Source organism: Bos grunniens, chromosome 6, assembly GCF_055505025.1.
Source record: "Bos grunniens cultivar Pamir isolate PY7600 chromosome 6, Bosgru_T2T1.0, whole genome shotgun sequence".
Lineage (NCBI taxonomy): Eukaryota > Metazoa > Chordata > Mammalia > Artiodactyla > Bovidae > Bos > Bos grunniens.
The window spans coordinates 14520178-14535877 of NC_141170.1; the positions used below are offsets into that span (position 1 = coordinate 14520178).

The following is a 15700-nucleotide window of genomic DNA, read 5'->3' on the forward strand; positions in this document are numbered from 1 at the left end:
GATCTATGCCGCTCACCCTGCACAACTGTCGAGGAGCCCCAAGGGTCAGAGGCAGGGCCAAGGCTGTGAGTCTATAAAGACCTCTGTTTGCTGCATGTGGGGAGGAGTTTATTGAGAAGGGTCCGGGTGGGAGAATTTGGTACCTGGCAGAGGCTGTTCTTGGCAGGGCTGGGGACTCCAGACAGCCTGCCACCCTCCAAGAGGCTCGAGGGGGTAGAAGAGAGGGAGACTCCCTCCCCAGGCCCACTGCTCCAGCCCCACCCTGGTCCCTGGTGTTGCCTGCTCTTTGCTCACCATCCTTATACATGGATCAGTCACCTCTCAGTACCCAGCCTGGTCCCAGGTGCTTGGCAGCGGTGCCTGGTCCCAGTTAAAAGTGCCGTGTCCTGGAGTCCTGATGTTCACCAGCAAGGCTCAGGGATCAGGGAGATGGAGGGGCCGGCCTGCAGCAGCCCCTGCCGTTAGCGGGTGTGGAGCTGAGAGCCAGCCTGGGAGGGGCCCCTGGGGAACCAGAAGGGAGCCCTGGGCACATCCTCCAGGCAAGCTGGGTAGTGCATGTTGGAATGAACATGGTATAAACTGAAAGCGCTTGCCGGCTTCTCTCCATGACCTCCAGGAGGCTACACTGTCACATTTGGCCCTCCTGCTGAGAGGATATTTTCGGAATGCACTCCATGTCCCTGTCACCTACCATCACCTGCATCTGAGGGGCCAACAGCCAGCCAGGTGTGAGTCCTCCTCACCCCCGCTCACCTGAGAATGCAGACTCAGCCGGGTGACTGAGACAGTGACGTGGGCATCGCCACTTACCAGCTGTGTGACCTCAGCAAGGCTTTGCCGTAAGTCTGTTGCCAACATTTAGGGCCCTGTGCACAGGGAAGGCTGGACAGGTTCTCAGGGGCAAAAAAAAAAAAAAAAAACTATTTACATTTTAAATGTCCTCCAAGATTCTGGAAGGAATCCTGATTAAAATCATTAAGACTTCATCACTATAAAAATAGCATTTTAAAATTTAACTCACGTTTACAAGAAAAAGATCCACAGACAAGACCACATTGAAAAGTTGGGATGTCTTAAAACACCCTAAATTAATGTAAAAGGCAAATCAGGAATGTATTTTTTTTAATAAATATGGCAAAAGTTATTATCTTTAGCATGTAAACCTCACAGAGAAGTCAGTAAGAAAAACCATTATTATGACCAAATTCATATTAAATAAGTGAATAGATGAAGGCATGATTGAATGAAGCTATGAATGGATGATAAACAAACGGAATGGAACGTAATTACAATTCTCAAGGAACGAGAAAATGGATAATACACAAAAAATTCATTATCACTAGCACTTGAACAAATGAAAATTAAAATAATGACGTCGTATGATCTTTGCCTATCCTATCAGCAGAATTCTTAGTGGCCACATATGCCTTGCTGAACAAGAAACCGGCAGTGGTAGCGTTCATGTAGAAGGCGACTTGGTACCATTTTTATGGAAACGACTGAACAGTGTCAAAGCTCTTAAAAACCCTCTTACCCATCGGCCCAGTGACCGCACTTCTAGAATCTATCCTGTGGAAGTGTTTTAAAACATAGATAGAAACTTATGATTAAAGATGCTTGCTCATCGCTGCATGATGATATACAGAAATACTCTAATATGTTAACAGCAGAAGAATATTTAACTGAGGGCGTGGCTGTAGGTAGAATGATGCAGGGCCGTTCGATCTCATGGGGGAAAGCTTATGAAGCAGGATTAAAAGCTAAAGTCAAGTATGAACCCAAAGTTTGTTTGTTTGTTTGTTTAAAAAAAAAAGGGGGCATGGGGGGAAAAAACTGGAAATAAAACCAACTGTCGCAGACGGGTTTCCTCGAGGGAAGTTTTGATTTTCTTTCTCCGTCTCTAAGCTTTCTACCATAAGCATGAGTGACTTTCCCCTGGAAAACAAACAGGCGTGCACGTGCGCATGCAAACGCAGACAGGAAACCAGAACCATGCTTCCAGAACAAAGCGAGACGCCAATGTAGAGTTTCTTGTATGGTGCCAGGAAGCTCGGACAAGGCGTATGGACAGAAATGCCGCTGGGCTCTACCTTTTCACACAGGGCAAGCACAGTTCCAGCCTGGATTATTGCAACCTGTTCTTCATTTCTCAAATTCTAAAACACAAAAATGGGCAAGGGCGTTTTACACTGCTCCCACATCCCGTGCAGACAGTCAGCCCTACGCGACTCTGAAAGTGGCCTCCCCAGGGTCAGCCCCAACTCACAGAAGTGACAGGTCTGAGGACCGGCCCTTCGGGGGTGGGGACACCTCACACAGCGACCCCGAGCCTTTTAGAAACAGGGCCTCGCTCAAGCCCAGTCTTTTAAGAAGGCAAAAGTCTCACTTTGGGATTTCAGAGATCTTGAGTGCTTCCACTTTCTTTCCGGGCATTTATTTTTAGGCCTTTTTAACCCTCATTACTCACACGCTGTCAGGATGACCTAACTTCAGAACCCCACTTCTCACGGATGCGGACCCAGCCACCCACGCAGGAACACGGCCATACAAAAGCCTTACATTGTACTTAGTCGATCTCTTAAATCAGGAAGAAATTAAAACAAAAACGGAAACAAAAGCCACGACAGAGTACACCCGAATCAAAACAAGGACACGAAACCGGAAACCGATCGCTCATAGTTACCCCGTTATCGCCAAGGATATCTAATTTCTTCATAAGGTCAGAAATATTCACATCCTGGAAAAGATGTCCAACGTTCATTTTGTGTGAGCTACAAAGGCCATCCACACCAATCTCTGGGGCCACAGCCCTCACTCCTTGTAAGACACCATTCCCTTCCTTGTCTCTTAGGCCGGGCGGAGAGTTATTCTTGGTGGTCCCTTCAAGTAGAGAGGGCTGCTAACTGCCGTGTATTGGCTGAGTTTTACACCAGCACAAACACTGCTTTCTAGAAATTCTCATGGGATCCTGTAAGTCGAAAGGACCTCTCTGTGCCCGCGGGCCTAGCAGGATTCCAGGGTCATGGGCAACGGTTGTGAGAACCACCACCAGCTCCCGTCTCTAGAACACTCAGCATGCTCTGAGCACTTCACTGAGTCTTCAGGTTCATTATCTAGTTTAAAAACTGTCACACCCCTTTCACGGTGTGGGTGTTGCCACTCAGATCTCCTAGATAAAGAGACTGACGGTCAGACAGGCTCTGGGCCAGAGCCAGGAAGTGGCCAAGGTGGGGTTTGCTTTCAAGGCTGTATCCCATGCCTCTGCTCTTTTTAACGTGAATACAAATTTAGTGACCCAGCTGGAGTAATAAACTCTGACTTTCAAAACAGAGTGGAGCGACAGGGGGGTATCTTATTAAAATCAATTCTAGTCCTGGCACAGGCACACAATCCCTTTTCCAGCTGAGCCTGGCATTCGGGCGAGCGGGCCATGGCCATAATAGAGTGGGGGCACCCCCCCGGGCACGCTACCTTAACTCCTTCCTGGCGACAGAACAGCTGGAGGGCGCTGCTGTTGTTCTCGGGAAAGGTGGTGATTTGGAGGTTAAATGCTGGCGACCTCCGCTCTCTCTCCTGGGGAAAAGATTTGGTTTAAAAACAGAACTTTATTGTATTATTTCACCACTTGTCATTTTCCCACGTTATTCAGCAAAAAACCAAGGAATTCCAGTTGGCAAAGGTGTTCCTAGTAAGTGCGCACTCAGGCTACGGTCTGGTCGATGGTAGAGATGCTGTCCTGTCTGCCCCGCAGCGGATCCCCTGCTGACACTGGGTTACTTCTTAACCTAGTCAGCTGGGAAGAAATGGTTAGCAGAGTGTCCTGAGTGGACCTGTTGATCAAAGCCCAAGAAGTCACACAATCATCATTAAACACTCGATGAAGAACAATCGTGGGAAATTTCAATAGAAGTCATTGTTAGCTCACTTCATCCTCACATAACCCCAGGAGGCAGCCGTGAATGCTTCCGTTTTGTGGACAGAGAGAAGGAGGCTGTGAGACAGGACCCCTCCGAGGTCCCATGCAATTGAGTGACAAGGCCAGACCCCAGACCCTGGCTTCGTATCTTTTTCAATACGATCTTCTGACTTTGTTCACAAATTTTTTTTCTGATCTGCACTAACCTTCCAATGACCCTTGCCTTAGATTGATAAGTCAAATCTCAACTACTAAAAAAGGAGAGCAAGCATTTCCCCAGAAGTAGTACATTAATCATAGGTAAAGTGACAGATTTTTAAAAAGGAACTGAGTTGCCCAATTACTTACAGAAACAAAGGACAGCAGCAAAACAGTACTCTGGTCTCAATTGCGTTTCCTACACAGAGCCGCCTTTAAACCCCGAGCAATGGATAGGTCAGCCAGCAGCCAAGACCTCACCAAATGATACCTTGAAATCAAACTGCTTTTATTTCCTCAAAATTACAGTCAGTAAGCCTGCTTTGGACCACGGCTGCAGAATCGAGCCACAGAACCAAAGAGTTACTTTTTAGCCGTTAACTAAGAAATGTAGCCAAGGCAGCACTAGATGGCAGGTCCCTAATCAGATCCTCTAAAGGAGAAGGGAAGGGCGGGGCCATTAATTCAATTAATTTCCACGAAGCCCCAATCTGGCTAACCTGGTTTGAAACAGTTTAGATAGAAAACCTTATTTCCCTCATTAGACTCGAACAACCACATTCACAATGTCTATAGATGTCTCTTCTACCTGTAATACTTACTTACAGGGGGTCTCCATAGAAAAGCTGACACAAGAAAGCTCATGTTTTATATGAATGAAAGTCAGAAAACTGATTTCTAATGGCTCCTCCAAAGGATGGTGGAAACACTTGAAAGTTCTAGTAAAGTGATCAATGCTTATGGAATTCTCATGAGAAATGGCGGGTAGCAAAGAGCCGTGAAAGGTTTTCTGACAGGGGTAGAAATAGTCACCATAATCTTTCTTAACTTCTACTTCTGCTGCCTGAACGAAGGACTCAGTTTATGTTTAGACAAGAGCTGAATCACACGGCCAGCCCTGGCTCTGAGACAGGCCACGGTCCATGCTAGCACAACAAAGTATAGGATGAGATGCCCCGGGGAAGTGAGGTGAAGTGAAAGTGGCTCAGTCGGGTCCGACTCTTTGTGGCTCCAGGGACTATTCCATGGACTATTCCATGGAATTCTCCAGGCCAGAATACTGGAGTGGGTAGCCTTTCCCTTCTCCAGGGGATCTTCCCAACCCAGGGATCGAACCCAGGTCTCCCGCATTGCAGGTGGATTCTTTACCAGCTGAGCCATAGGGAAGCCCTGTTCTAGAGAAAGCAGAATTTTAACTGAAGCTGAGAGGAGAAAACGAAATCTGAGAGACACCAACATAGCCAAGGAGCTCACTTTTACCGAGGATTCAGGACATGCAAAGGCTTCAGCTGAGGGAAAGGACAGCCGTATCACCACAGATGCTTAGAGAAAACCAGTCACAAACTCAGGCGATGTGTCACATGTAGATGCGTTTGAAATGGAAACGAACAAACGAAAAAGGATTATGAAGTCAGGTGGTAGCAAGGCAATACAGTAACATATCCGAGGCAGGGCTCCAGTTGGAAGCAATAAAACCATCCATGTCCTCAGCCTGGATCCAGCTCTGTGTATCTGGGACGTCACTGAAGGTTTGCAACAGGATTTCTACCTGTGGACAACAGTCAATCTCCCTTCACGCTAAGGGAATCATCCTGAGTTGCAGTTTGAGTTACAGACATATTTAGTCCAGTACTGCTCGAGTTTGCGTTCACTGCGTCAAGGAGTTGGAGTAATGTTACAAGCTTTCTCAACTACCTATTGCAAATACCTCCTCTTACCCTGTTTACTTACCTTGTGTTTACCTTGGCAAAGAGAAAACAGGCCAAACTAGCAGTAAACACATTATGAGGTCAGCCGCAGGCCAGGTCAGACCCCGCTCTTTCAAAAGGTGAGATTCATGCATGCAAGGTCACTTTAAAAAGGTGTGTTATCAATTGCAACAGTGCTTCTGTCCGCGTTTGCAGAAGGCATACCAGGTGACTATGCATGCAGGAAAGAAGTAGTTATGGAAATGAAACACAAATAAAAAAGGCAAAATATTGCAAAAACAAATTATTTTATTAAGTGCAAAAACAAGCCGTAGGCAATAAATAGATTAGCTCTGGTACATGTCCAAGGACTTCGGTGAGCATTCTCTTCAGAACATATTAAGGCAGTGAAATTATTCTCAATGTACAGATTTAAAAAAAAGAAAAGAAAAGAAAAAGAAAGAAAGAAAAGAAAACAAGTGTCACAGGTCCCCTTACACATGCTTGAAAAACATCTGGGACTTTACATGAATTTCAGTTTGGGCTCAAAGAGAATGTCTGCTCCATTTGAGAGTTTACAACAGATAGAGTCTCTTACTTCGAGTTCTAGCACTCTGAATTCTAACAGCTCGTTCTGATCCTTTGCATCTTGCATTTCATTCTTCAGCTGGTTCTCTTCCATTTCCAGCCTGTAAATCTAGACCAGAGACACCTGGGGGTTAATGGCGGGAGAAGCACTGTTTCTTATCGGGGGCCGTGAGAACGTGTCCCGTATCACAGACCCCCGGGATGTTGGCCTGGGTACACAGGGGCCATTATCAGGGGTAGGGTGGGAAGGGGAGGGTCTCAGTGGGTGTGCACGGTGGGCCCTTTCTGCTCCAGGGGCTGGGATGGCCCAGATCAGAGGCTGTGCCTGCTTCGTCCCTGCAGCCCAAGCTTGGCCCTGTATGGGGGCCAGGTATTTACTGAATACACAAATGGTGGAGAAACTAAGGCACAGAGCAGTTGAGTCCCTTCCTAGAGGTCAGTCCTGGGGAAGCAACAATGATCCCCAAGCCTGTCTGAATTCCTTCTATCCCGATCTCCCAGAGTTAGCCCACCCAGGGCCTGGCTAGTTGCAGTAGGAAGGTGTCCTGGACTCCCCAGAGGGCTCCTATGAGTAGGAGATCTGAAAGTCTGGGAAGTCCGGCTGCCTGGGTCCCAAACCCACTGGGAGACTCTGGGCCAGCTATGTAGCTCCTTGGATGACATGGAGGCACACAGCAGCCCCCACTTGGCGGCCTGCAGTGAGGACCAAGACAATACATGGAAATGAAGGTCCTGATGGTTCAGTTGGTAAAGAATCCGCCTGCAAAGCAGGAGACCCCAGTTTGATTCCTAGGTCGGGAAGATCCGCTGGAGAAGGGATAGGCTACCCACTCCAGTATTCTTGGGCTACCCGGATGGCTCAGATGGTGAACAATCTGCCCACAATGCGGGAGACCTGGGTTTGATCCCTGGGTTGGGACGATCCCCTGGAGAAGGGAAAGGCTACCCACTCCAATATTCTGGCCTGGAGAATTCCATGGGCTGTATGGTCATGGGGTTGCAAAGAGTCGGACACGACTGAGCGACTTTCACTTTCACTGGTGGGTCATGGTCACCTTTACTCCTGCCTCCCCACCTCTAATGGGGTGGTACTTCCCCCAGGGGGACATCTGGAAACAGCATAAGAGTTTTCCGGGCCTCTCAGAATTTAGCCAGAAGGACCAGGGATCCGAAATCTCTCCCAAAGCCTGGAGCCGCCCCACAGGAAGTGGCCAGCTCTGTCCCATTGCCCCAGATGCTGTGGAGGGACATGGGACAATGAACGGCCACACGACAGGTCAGCACAGAGCTGGGACAGGACCCCGCCGCCCCCCAAGGAGGCAAGGCTGGGCTTGTCCGGTTGGGACATTTGAGGATGTTTAGAAGCTAAGGCCTAACACAGTCCACTTCCACCAGGACAGAAGGTGCAGAACAAGCAAATCTGCTGGGACAGAAAGCAGGTTTCCAGGGGCTGAGGGGTGAGAGACAGGGGTGACTAGAAAGGGGCAAGAGGGATCCTTAAGGGAGGCTGAAAATGTTCTAAAAATTGCATGGTGGGGCTGGGTGCACAACTCAGTAAATTTACTAAAAAAAAAAAAAATCACTGAATTGTTCACAAATAAGAAAAAGATAAAGCTGAGGTCTCGTCCCAAAGCATTAGATTTACCACTCAAGCCGACTCCCTACAAGTTCCATGACCACAAAGGGAAGGACAGGCTCGGCTCTGCCAGCACCACGGGCTCCAGTCGATGAACTGGACCATGACTGTCCGAGGATCTGCCCACCGACCCCTGCCTGGGGAGCAGGTGGTGGGGGTAGGGGGGTTGGGGAGTGGTCTGGAATCCAAGGCAACGGTAGAGGTGGCCTGGAAGCCCAGCATAAGGAGGACTGGCAGGCCTCACCACGTCTGCAAACCAGCTCTTCGGGCCCCGACCCAGAAGACAGAGACAGGACCGGTGGGTAGGAGCCCTCAGGACGGGCGTGGGTGAGACTCCGGCGGCCGGAGCAGGCCTCGGGCTCCATGATCGGCTGGGGCAGGGCTCAGGGTGTTGGTGCCACGTACCTTTTCCAGCAAGTCTTGGTTTGTTCTGATGAGTAGCTGCTTCTCTTCAACCCATTTGGAATCCTAAGGAAAAGTACTAAATATGTTCATACTCATTGAAGCAGACAGCTAAGTAACAAAGCATCAGTGGGAAAGGTGACTTCATATGAACCTTTCTATGAAAAGGCCAGAGAGAAGGAGAGCAGTTAGAATGATCTCATTGTCCCTCTAAACCAGGGGTCCCCAACCTCTGGGCCGGGGAACCAGACCTCTTGTCAGATCAGTGGAAGCTTTAGATTAGAAATCAGTCAGTCCAGTCGCTCAGTCGTGTCTGACTCTTTGCAACCCTATGGCAGCACTCCAGGCTTCCCTGTCCATCACCAACTCCCAGAGCTTACTCAAACGTATGTCCGTCGAGTCAGTGATGCCATCCAACCATCTCGTTCTCTGTCGTCCCCTTCTCCTCCCACCTTCAATCTTTCCCAGCATCAGGGTCTTTTCTAGTGAGTCAGACTAGAAATAGAGAGCACAATAAATATAAGGTGCTGAATCATCCTGAAACCAACCACCCCCCGCCCCGGTCAGGGTAAAAATTGTCTTCCATAAACTTGGTCCCTGGTGCCAAAAAGACTGGGGACCACTGCTCTAAACGTTTAATTCTGAAAAAGAGAATTGGCAGGTCTGCAGTGCATTCCTCCTCCACTCATGTTCCCTAAATTTCAGGGAGCTCATCTGTATCAAAGCTACTGGTTTTTCCAGTAGTCATGTATGGATGTGAGAGTTGGGCCATAAAGAAAGTCGAGCACCAAAGAACAGATGCTTTTGAACTCTGATGTTGGAGAAGACTCTTGAGAGTCCCTTGGACAGCAAGGAGATCCAACCAGTCCATCCTAAAGGAGATCAGCCTGAATATTCATTGGAAGGACTGATGCTGAAGCTGAAGCTCCAATACTTTGGCCACCTGATGGGAAGAACCGACTCCTTAGGAAAGACCCTGATGCTGTGAAAGACTGAAGGCAGAAGGAGAAGGGGAAGACAGAGGATGAGATGGTTGGATGGCATCACTGACTCAATGGACATGAGTTTGAGCAAGTTCTGGGAGTTGGTGATGGACAGGGAGGCCTGGCGTGCTGCAGTCCATGGGGTTACAAAAAGCTGGACACAACTGAGTGACTTAACTGAACATCTGTTATCACCGACAGAAAAGCACCTGGAGCACACCTGAGCTGGTCCTGGCAGCCCTTCCAGGGCTTGCTCTCTTAGGCTCGAGGGCAAGTGTCTGGGCCACGCCCCCATGGATGTGCCCGTTGACCTGGTGTCATCACAGTAACACACTTCTGCTCATCCGAGACCCTCTGCCTAACCACATCTTTGTCTGGACAAGTTCTGTCCAGGAACGTTCCATGAGCCGAGGGGCTAAGTCTGTCTTTATACCAGCATCTCCAGCACCTAACACGGTGCCCAGCACACAGCCGATGCTCAGTAAATGCCAGGGGATGGATGAAGGTATAAACGAGGGAACTTCCTCCCTCCCTTCCTTCTACCCAGCGCGTATCACCCTGTGTCTTCCCAGTATTGACACACGTGTAGGCTCATGAGGCTGAGTCCAGAGCTGGGTCCATTCATCTTTTTTCCTGTGGGAGGTTGTTGGCAGTGGCCCTCCCATGGCTCTGCCCCTTTGCAAGGTGACTCTGCAGCTCCTCCCAAGGAGCAAACTCACCACTGGGTGTGGCTGAAGCATTCTTTGGTGAACGGGATATTAACCAATGGGATGCAGGCAGAGGCATGGCCTATACTTGTGCTTTGGGGGCTTCCCTTTCTTCCTGCTCCAAGACCTTTACTTAAAGGAGCCAGCGTCCTTGAGGACGAGAGACCATGAGAGCCTGGCCAACAGCTGGCACTAATGCGCAGACAGGACACTGAGGTGATTTGGGGCCATCTATCCCCAATCAGCTGCAAAATGAAGCCTCTAGAGTGACCCCAGGGGAGACCAGCAGAAGAACCACCCAAACTGCTGATCCATAGAACTGTAAGCACACAAAATTTCTGTTATTTGTAAACAACTCAGTTTTGGGGTGCTTTGTTAGGCGGCAATAGCCAACTGATACATGATCCCACACGCTGAGCACAGAGCCCAGCACAGGGCAAGGGCTCTGGTAAAGTGCTCGCTGAATGAATGGCCATGTGCTTTGTCCCAGACTGGCCCCTTTATTTAGCAGGCACTGGGGGCAGAGCACACCCAAAAACTGGGCCTAGCACCTCAGATGGGAGGTTAACTTAATCATAGGCTGCGGTTGGACGGGTTGCAACCTGTGAGCTCAGCCTGAAAGAGGGAAGCTGAGGTCAATGGCAGGTGAGGACAGAAGTGTGAAAACAGCCTCATCTTCCCCCTGGACTCCACCCAGGCTGCTGTTGAGTCTCCCTCCTCCCCCATTCCCTATGTGTTAAGTACTATTATTAGCCCCATTTTAAAGATGAGGAAACTGAGACATAAGAGATCACGTAATTTTCCCAGGGCTGTGTAACAGGTCAGGGGCAGGGCTGGCCTGTGGCTTGTTGGCTGTGGTGTATGTTCTGCACTGCTCCCCTGCCTCATGGAGAGTTTTGGACCGGCTCCCACGGCCACCTCTGCCATCACTGAGAGCTAGCTGCAAGTTCATTTGCACAACTGAATCCTCATAGGCAGTGTCAGCTTTTCTTCCAGATTCAAGTCAGAAAAGATTCTGCTGATCACTTTATGTTTGGAGTTGTCTCCTATTCTTGTACATTTGGCAAACAAACAAAGAAAAAGCCAAGTAGACTCTCAGAACATGATGGATTTTTTAAAAATTGGTAAAGAGGCAAATGAGCTGGGATAGTCTCGCCTGAACTCTGCTAACATTCTTTTTTTTTTCTCTCACATCTCCAGAGCAAATGATATAGATCAACAGACCATCCCCCTGGGCACCAAGACCCCAGCGACACCACCAAGGGGATAGAAATGCAAAGAGTTACAGGTCACGTGACCGTTTCTGCTCACCTGGCCCTTCTCAACCAGTAACTTCTCCAGATCCTCGATTTTGGCCTGACACCTCAGCAGATCAGCTTGGAGCTGTTCCCGAGTCTGAAATGCAAAAGACCAGGAAGTGAGCAGGTCCCCCCGGATGATGACAGAGAAGGGGAAAGGACAAGGTGGCATCCGGTCCTGAGAAACGGGTCCTTTTTTTAGGAGCACACGTGCCGACTGGCCTGCCTGGTTCCTGTGTCACCCACGGGTGTGACACCTGGAAGAACCGCAAGGCCTTGACAGGCCGTCAGCGCCACCCCTGTTGAGAGACGAGCGCAGCCTGGAGAAGCGGCCAGCTTCTTCACGAGGGTGAGTGAGGGGCCAGCATGTCAGCTCCCAGCCCAGCTTCCTGATCCCGTGCCGTGGCTGTACCACCAACGCCAGCCACACTTTCTCCCTTGCTCAGCCCATCTCCTGACAAAGGTGTCACCGACAGCGAGGGCTGAAAACCAGATACCCCGAGCACCAGGCGGGTAGTATAAATAAGAGAGACTGACTGGGTGAGGGGTACTAGGGAGTGGTGGCGACTGTGGCAAACCAGGGGCACATGTCTCAACTCAGGGGGGGTGCTGCCACTCAGCAGCTGCAGCCAAAGGTGACTACACGGAATGGGAAGACTGGTGCTACCAGATGCTCTGAGCTTTCAAGAGAAGCCAGGAACCCGGATTTCTACGTGAACTCTCTCAACTTTTGAATGGTGCAAGGAGCTGAAGCTTTTTTAATAAGAAACCCATGCTTCAGTCCAAACCACCTCCAGCGTACACCTCCAGTGTACTTCCTCTGACCTACAGGTTACAGGCTGACACTATTGTAGCCGAGGAGCTTCCCTCCACAGCCTCATTTGCCACCCCTTACCTCATGGGGCTGTTGTGGGAATGAAACGGGTGTGTGCTGGGGTGAAAAGTCACCCCAGCAGGAGCACTCCCAGGGGTCCCTCTTGCCTTCAGAGGGAAAGGCTGGCCGAGTCTGGTCTGTGCAACTCCTGAAGATGGGCTAATGGCCAGTGAGTGGACGTTACTAGATGGTGGAGGTCAGCCCAGCCATGAGGGCTGGTATGGTCCAGACCTGGGTGGCCAGCAGGGACCCGAGAGAGCGCTGGGTGGGCTTTAACTGGGCAGCCCTGCCTGTGTGCCTTAGGAACATTCTTGGGGGTTTCTCAGCCGGGAAAGAGAGATGTCTGTTTCACAGTGAGTCTGATTTCATCACTGAGTCAAACTTCTGAAACCCTTCTTGCCAACGGAAGGGGCACAGGACACTGAGACAGCAGCATTTCTTCTGCAAATGTTGCTCCTGCACTGAGGACGGGCAGGTAGCTCCCGTTGGATTTGCCAAATGCTGGAACATCACCACAGCGGAGGCTGCCAGGCAACCCCCATCCCCTCTCAACAGAATCCGGCTGCTGGGAAGGGCATGCACAGGACATCCAGCCTCTGTCCGACCCCTCAACACCTTCCGCTGGCACCTACCCGGGCCTCTCGCTCGGCGTCCAGTGTCCCGCCCACCTGCTCCTGAAGCAAGGCATAGGCTCGCTGCAGGGCCTGGTACTCCCTGGTCAGCTGGCAGAATCTCAGGTCAGCCTCTTCTCGGGTTGTCGTCTTCACGTCATGGAAGAGAAAAGCATCAGGAAGCCCGTGACTTGACGTGAACGGCAGTGCCAGGGTCAAGTCAGGCAAAGACAACGTGCAGATGTCACGACCGCTGCCAGCTCTTACTTAACAGACTGGCCCGGGCCAGGACCTAACTGGAGGGCTCTGGAGAGAGTGCTGGGGAGAAGATCCCTTCTCTGCCATCTACCCTGGAGCTCCCTGAACCCCAGGAATCACTGAATCGTGTGCAGGGGAACAAGGGTGAGCCAGTCCCGACTGCACGGCGAGCGTCTAGGCTGTAAAAGGCACCCCTCCCACCCCTCAGGTCTCATTCTGGGGATTTCTCCCAAGGAGACAACCACCCAAAGAGCATCGCTGCAGTTGTGAAAAACTGGAAGCCCCGTACTCCTCTCATCAGGAGCCCTTAGGCTGGACGCACGTGTGGATCTACGAGGGTCTGCTCGGGACAGAGGATGATGACTAACAGCATCTGGTGCTGAAAGAAGCCTGTTACACATTCTTGGTGAAAAAGGCAAATCAAAAAGCGTGTGTCCGACGAGATCGTATTTGACTGGGGTTTCCTGAATGAATCCCAGCGGGCAGGGTGGGAGGAAGGGGCTGCTCTTTGCTCCTGTGTAACTCAGGCTCTCTGGAGCAGGGGACAGGAAGGTGGATGTGCAGAGACGGAGGGTCAGGAAAGTGTGAGAGAGAGGAGTCGGCTTCCGTCTGCTCTTTTCTGTGCTGCTCGCATCCTCTCCTACAGTGACACACCATCTTTATATACACAGGTGTGTGTGTGTGTGTGTGTGTGTGTGTACAAGCCTGGGGGGAGGCGAGGGGCAGACCACCACACAGCAGTTTTAATGACAAAGGGCAAGCGGCACCGCCGTGGCTACAGGTCTCCGGTGTGAAATCTGTGCTGGGAAGGGAAAGGGCCCCTCCAGACTGCAGGCACCCCGCCATCGCCATTCTCAGAACCCGTCAAAGTGGGGACCACCCTCCCTGGCCACAGGCTGTGACCACACAGGTCCTGCGAGGTTCGTCTCACAGGGAGGGACCGAGGCTACAGAGCCCAGGTGAGGTGGGAGGCACCCCCTTACAAGCACCCAGGGGTGAGGCCCGCTTACGTCGTCCAAGTCCTCCTCGGGTGTGGCCGGAGCCCTGTCCGTCCTGTCCGTGTTGCAGGACGTCTCCGACAGTGTTTCCGAATCCACGGACTCCTCGTCAAATCCAAAAAATGTCTCCACAACATGCTTCTGTGAAAGGCAATTTGCAAAGCATGAGAGAGGGACTCAAGAGTTGCCTGGATACCCCCACCCTGTCATCCGCAGGGAGACACTGTGCATCAGGGCCACTGGGGCATCCCAGAAGGGGGGTGGGGGGTGCGTGACTGCTGAGGGGGAAAGAGGCAGCCAGAGGTGGTCAGAGGGTGGAGGCTGACCACAGAGGGTGCTGGCCCGACCCTGGCTCAGGCTCACGTGCTGATGACCTTTTGCAAGGGAGCCACACAGCCTGTCTGAGAGCCAGCTCCCTTCTCCATCAGAGGGACACAGGACCCCCAGCTCACCCCTGAGCACAAAGTGAGGTCACCGAGCAAGGTGCCCAGCGTGGTAACACACGGTGAGTAGCATCCTTGCTATACTGAGTGGGGGAGGGGAGGGCAGGGGCAGGCCATGTGAGATGCCGGGCTGTAGGTCAGACACGGAATGGTGAGAGGGCAGAGTGTCCACAGGTGGACCTGGGGTTCTGACTGGCTGGGCAAGTTGGGGAGCGGGGGGCCCAGGTCCTCACCAGACGTGCCCCAAGAGGCAATTTTAGTTTAGTTTAACAAGCACACTTATAAAATTAGAAGGAATGGCGTAATGGACCCATATACACCCAGTACTCAGATTCAGAGGCAGTTTTGAGGCTCTGTGTGCTGGGCTTCCAGCTACCCTGTCCAGCACTTCTCTCACCCCGAATATCACAAGAGATGGGCCTTCATTCACTCACTTATTCATTCATTCCTTAAGTGAACATCTGACTGAGCGCCTTCTATGGGTCAGACCCTGGGTGGGGCCTGGGGGGCCACAACCAATCAAAACCAGGTGTGGTCCCTGCCCCAAAGAGCTTCAGTCCCTTGGGACCACAGACACCAGCCCACAATCACCAGATCAACATCCCTTGTCCAAGAAACACTGGTTTCCCCCCCTCACCGCCCACCTCAAATAGTCCGTGAGAAGGTTTTTGATTTTACAAATCAGGGATGCTCCTGACCATGAAGAAAGAACCATACCTAAATCCGGAGCCAAGCTCCAGGCTCCCACTCGTCAATCTGAACCAGGCTCTCGCAGGGGTCCCTCCCCACCCATCAACACAGAGAGACGCTCCCCGCATGCTCGGGCACCTCCTGCCATCAGAGCCAGTGCTGGTGTACAAGCTCTTGGGTCCAGATGTCAGAAAAACGTGGCTGGTGCACTAACAGGATTAGGAACCAATTCAGAACCAGGAAGTGAGGCGAAGGGAGCTCCTTTGTCACCCTGCACAGTTTAGCATCTCTCATGGGGCTTTGAGGGAGGCCCCCGGCCACGGCTGGCGCCCACGATGGCCTTGCATTGACAATTGTGTTTCTGCAAACTGCTTTCGCCTTATGCTTTTTGTTTATTTAACACAGGTGGG

The 15700-nt window shown here is 51.1% G+C and overlaps 1 protein-coding gene across 7 annotated transcripts in view; it reads right to left on the reverse strand.

The window, feature by feature from the left end:
• Positions 1-15700, reverse strand: part of JAKMIP1 (janus kinase and microtubule interacting protein 1) — a 156612-nt gene that overhangs the window by 22555 nt on the left and 118357 nt on the right. For 6 of the 7 annotated variants that reach the window (XM_086407505.1, XM_086407506.1, XM_086407503.1 and 3 more), the window contains 5 exons: positions 14170-14298; positions 12923-13051; positions 11430-11513; positions 8432-8494; positions 6092-6499 (listed from right to left, as the gene is read on the reverse strand). In XM_086407505.1, the coding sequence (XP_086263631.1) occupies positions 6326-6499; positions 8432-8494; positions 11430-11513; positions 12923-13051; positions 14170-14298 (579 nt within the window). In that variant the 3' untranslated portion in view covers positions 6092-6325. Of the gene's footprint in view, positions 1-2090; positions 2157-2683; positions 2738-3471; positions 3574-6091; positions 6500-8431; positions 8495-11429; positions 11514-12922; positions 13052-14169; positions 14299-15700 lie in introns of those variants that run through there. The other variant, XM_086407510.1, reaches the window with a different exon arrangement.